A 2,965-nucleotide genomic window follows, 5' to 3' on the forward strand; every position below is an offset into this window, starting at 1 on the left:
GCCCCCCCAAGAGCGGCAGCTGGCCTTGGGCTGGCGCCCCCCCCTGCAAAGTTTACGGGCTGTGCTGGGACAGCCGCTGCGTGCTGCAGGATGCCCTGAAGCCCCAGGTAATGGGGGGATTGGGGTGCTCAACCCTTTGGGATTCCCAGACCTCTGACCCCTGTCCTGCCATCTCCTGGAGTAGCTTTGGATTTGTTTTCTGGATCTCTCTCCTTCAACAGCACCTTTCATTAATCTTTATTACTGGCAAGCCCAGGGGCTGTGCTGGGACAGCCGCTGCGTGCTGCAGGATGCCCTGAAGCCCCAGGTAATGGGGGGATTGGGGTGCTCAACCCTTTGGGATTCCCAGACCTCTGACCCCTGTCCTGCCATCTCCTGGAGTAGCTTTGGATTTGTTTTCTGGATCTCTCTCCTTCAACAGCACCTTTCATTAATCTTTATTACTGGCAAGCCCAGCTGGTAGAGGAATGCTGCTGTGCCTTTCGCCAAGGCACGGGCTGGTCTGAACCAGAGCAAGCAGCCACAGTTCTGCAATTAAACCATCATTTCTTGCCCTGATGGGGGAATTAGCAGCGGTTTCTGAGTCAGTCAGCAAAGTGCTTAAACTCCAGCTTAGCTTTAAGCACATGAACAGACTGGTGGAAGTCAGTAATAACTTCGTGTGAAGTATGTGCTTAAGTGCTTTGCTGGATCAGGGCCCCGGGGAGAGGAGCTGGGGGGTGATTTTAGCGTTATTCCAGACCTTTGCTCACTCTGAGAGTGAGCAGCTGGGGATGGACAGGCTTGGGGATGGACGTAACAGCTTGTCGTGGCCTCTTGCAGCTGGCAGTGGACGGCGGCTGGGGCCCATGGAGCCCCTGGGGCTCCTGCTCCCGGACCTGCGGCGGTGGTGTGCAGTTCTCCTACCGTCACTGCGACAGCACCAAGCCCCAGCACGGCGGCAGGTACTGCGAGGGCCAGCGAGCCAAGTACCAGTCTTGCCACACCGACGAGTGCCCGCCAGACGGTAAGCGCAGCTCTGCAAAGCCACCCATCCACATAGCAGAAGGATGTGATTCCCAAATGGACACTTACCTCCCATCCCCATTTCTAGAGGAGCCATCCCCAGGAATTGCTCCACTTTTCTTAAATATCCATGTTTTTGGGGGGAGGTCTTCTGCTGAGCGTCATGATGCCCTGGTGGGTGGGAGGTGTGTGGAATCCCTCCTCTGCTTGCGCACTCCCGCTCTCCTCGGCTCCCACACCTCCGCGAGGTCTGAGGAGGACAGGGGTTCCTGCCAGCTTCCTGCAGCTCTGGGGTGACCTTTTGCCTGTCCTTTCAGGGAAAAGCTTCCGAGAGCAGCAGTGTGAGAAGTACAACAGCTATAACTTCACGGATCTGGAAGGGAATCTCCTGGAGTGGGTCCCCAAATACGCGGGAGTGTCGCCCCGAGACCGATGCAAGCTCTTTTGCCGAGCCAGAGGGAGGAGTGAATTTAAAGTCTTTGAGGCCAAAGTAAGACCCAGTGATGATAACTACCCCCATTACCCCATGTCAGATCAAATGCCCTAATCGCTCCTCTGCATCCCTCCTTTCCTAGGTGATCGACGGGACGCTGTGCGGACCGGAGACCCTCTCCATCTGCGTCCATGGGCAGTGCATCAAGGCTGGCTGCGACCACATCGTTGGGTCCTCCAAGAAGCTGGACAAGTGCGGGGTGTGCGGCGGCAACGGCTCGACTTGCAGGAAAATATCCGGCTCGCTCAACCGATCCAAGTAAGGGGAGAAGGGGTCTGCAGAGATGGGCTGGAAGGAGGAGAAATACCTTCCGATCTCATTCTCCTTCCTTCTTTTTTTATTGCAAAAGCACCAGGCTGGGAATATTAGGACTCTTCGTAGGTCACATAAAGCCAGTGTGATTTCCGCAGCCGAAGCATCCCACCTTGTTTGCAGCAGCCAGACTCAAGGAGTACTTGACTTCCCCTGGGGTTTGCGGCCGTGCAAACACCCTCAGCTGGGTGGCCTTGCAACAGCTTGGTCTTCTCCCCAAACTCCGGAGCTTACGCTCAGTTTACTTTGGGGCGGCGTTATTCAAGTCAAGCAGAGTTTATGTCCTAAACTAACAGCTGGTGCCAACCCCAGCAATGGGCTCAGGAGGTCATTGCACGGGAATCTGCTGCCCCGAGGAGTTTACAACACGCATCTCACCCCAGCACGAGTTGGACACACCTTTTGAGGGCTAATGTGGGATGTAAATAGTTCTATAACTTTTCTCTGGGGGTAAATTTCAGTCCTGGGACACGGGCATCAAGGCAGCCGCTTCCCTCATCCCAAATCCCCAATGGGGTGAGCTGAATTTAAGGCTTTTGTTGAAAAGATTGTAACAAAAGCCCAATGTGTCCAATTCCATGCAGTGAGGTGACTCACGCAGTCAAATTAGATTTCCTAAACGGTTTCCTTCCAGGGAGCCAGCTGAGATGGGGCTTCCGCTCTCCTATGAATTGTTTGTGGTTGACTAAAGAGAGATTAGCATGGTAGCTGCAGCCAAGAGGAGATCCCATTAAGATCAGGGTTAGGGAGGCCAGGGTGACTGAGAGCAGAGTTTGACCTGAAGGCTTTTGTTCCAAAATACTCCAAACCTAATTACTGACTGCAGCATCAACCACGGGGATGCGTGGAAAACAATCCTGCCCCACAGCATGGGTCACGACGGAGTGACCAGCTCCTGAACACTCTGGGTTGCAGAGAAACAGCTTCTGAGCCACAATCCCCCTTGCAAGTGCTATCCCCTGCATGGGGAATCTCCTCTTAGTAAGTACAGGAAAATAACCACAACCCTTTGCCCTGTGCAGATACGGCTACAACGACATTGTCACCATCCCCGCTGGGGCAACCAACATCGACATCAAACAGCGCAGCCACCGAGGTGTCCGTCACGATGGGAATTATCTGGCCCTGAGGACCCTCGAGGGCAAGTACCTGCTG

The 2,965-nt window shown here is 54.6% G+C and overlaps 1 protein-coding gene across 1 annotated transcript in view; it reads left to right on the forward strand.

Annotated features, from left to right (window-relative positions):
• The window catches only part of ADAMTS8 (ADAM metallopeptidase with thrombospondin type 1 motif, 8), a gene marked incomplete at both ends in the record, with an annotated part of 5,206 nt that overhangs the window by 1,727 nt on the left and 514 nt on the right, over window positions 1-2,965 (forward strand). Inside the window, 5 exons of the mRNA XM_010136089.1 lie at window positions 257-307; window positions 823-1,006; window positions 1,323-1,495; window positions 1,581-1,756; window positions 2,833-2,964. Coding sequence (XP_010134391.1) covers window positions 257-307; window positions 823-1,006; window positions 1,323-1,495; window positions 1,581-1,756; window positions 2,833-2,964 — 716 coding nt within the window. The remainder of the gene's footprint in view (window positions 1-256; window positions 308-822; window positions 1,007-1,322; window positions 1,496-1,580; window positions 1,757-2,832; window position 2,965) is intronic.

This window comes from Buceros rhinoceros, unplaced genomic scaffold (assembly GCF_000710305.1).
Source record: "Buceros rhinoceros silvestris isolate BGI_N320 unplaced genomic scaffold, ASM71030v1 scaffold33115, whole genome shotgun sequence".
In the NCBI taxonomy this organism is placed as follows: Eukaryota; Metazoa; Chordata; class Aves; order Bucerotiformes; family Bucerotidae; genus Buceros; species Buceros rhinoceros.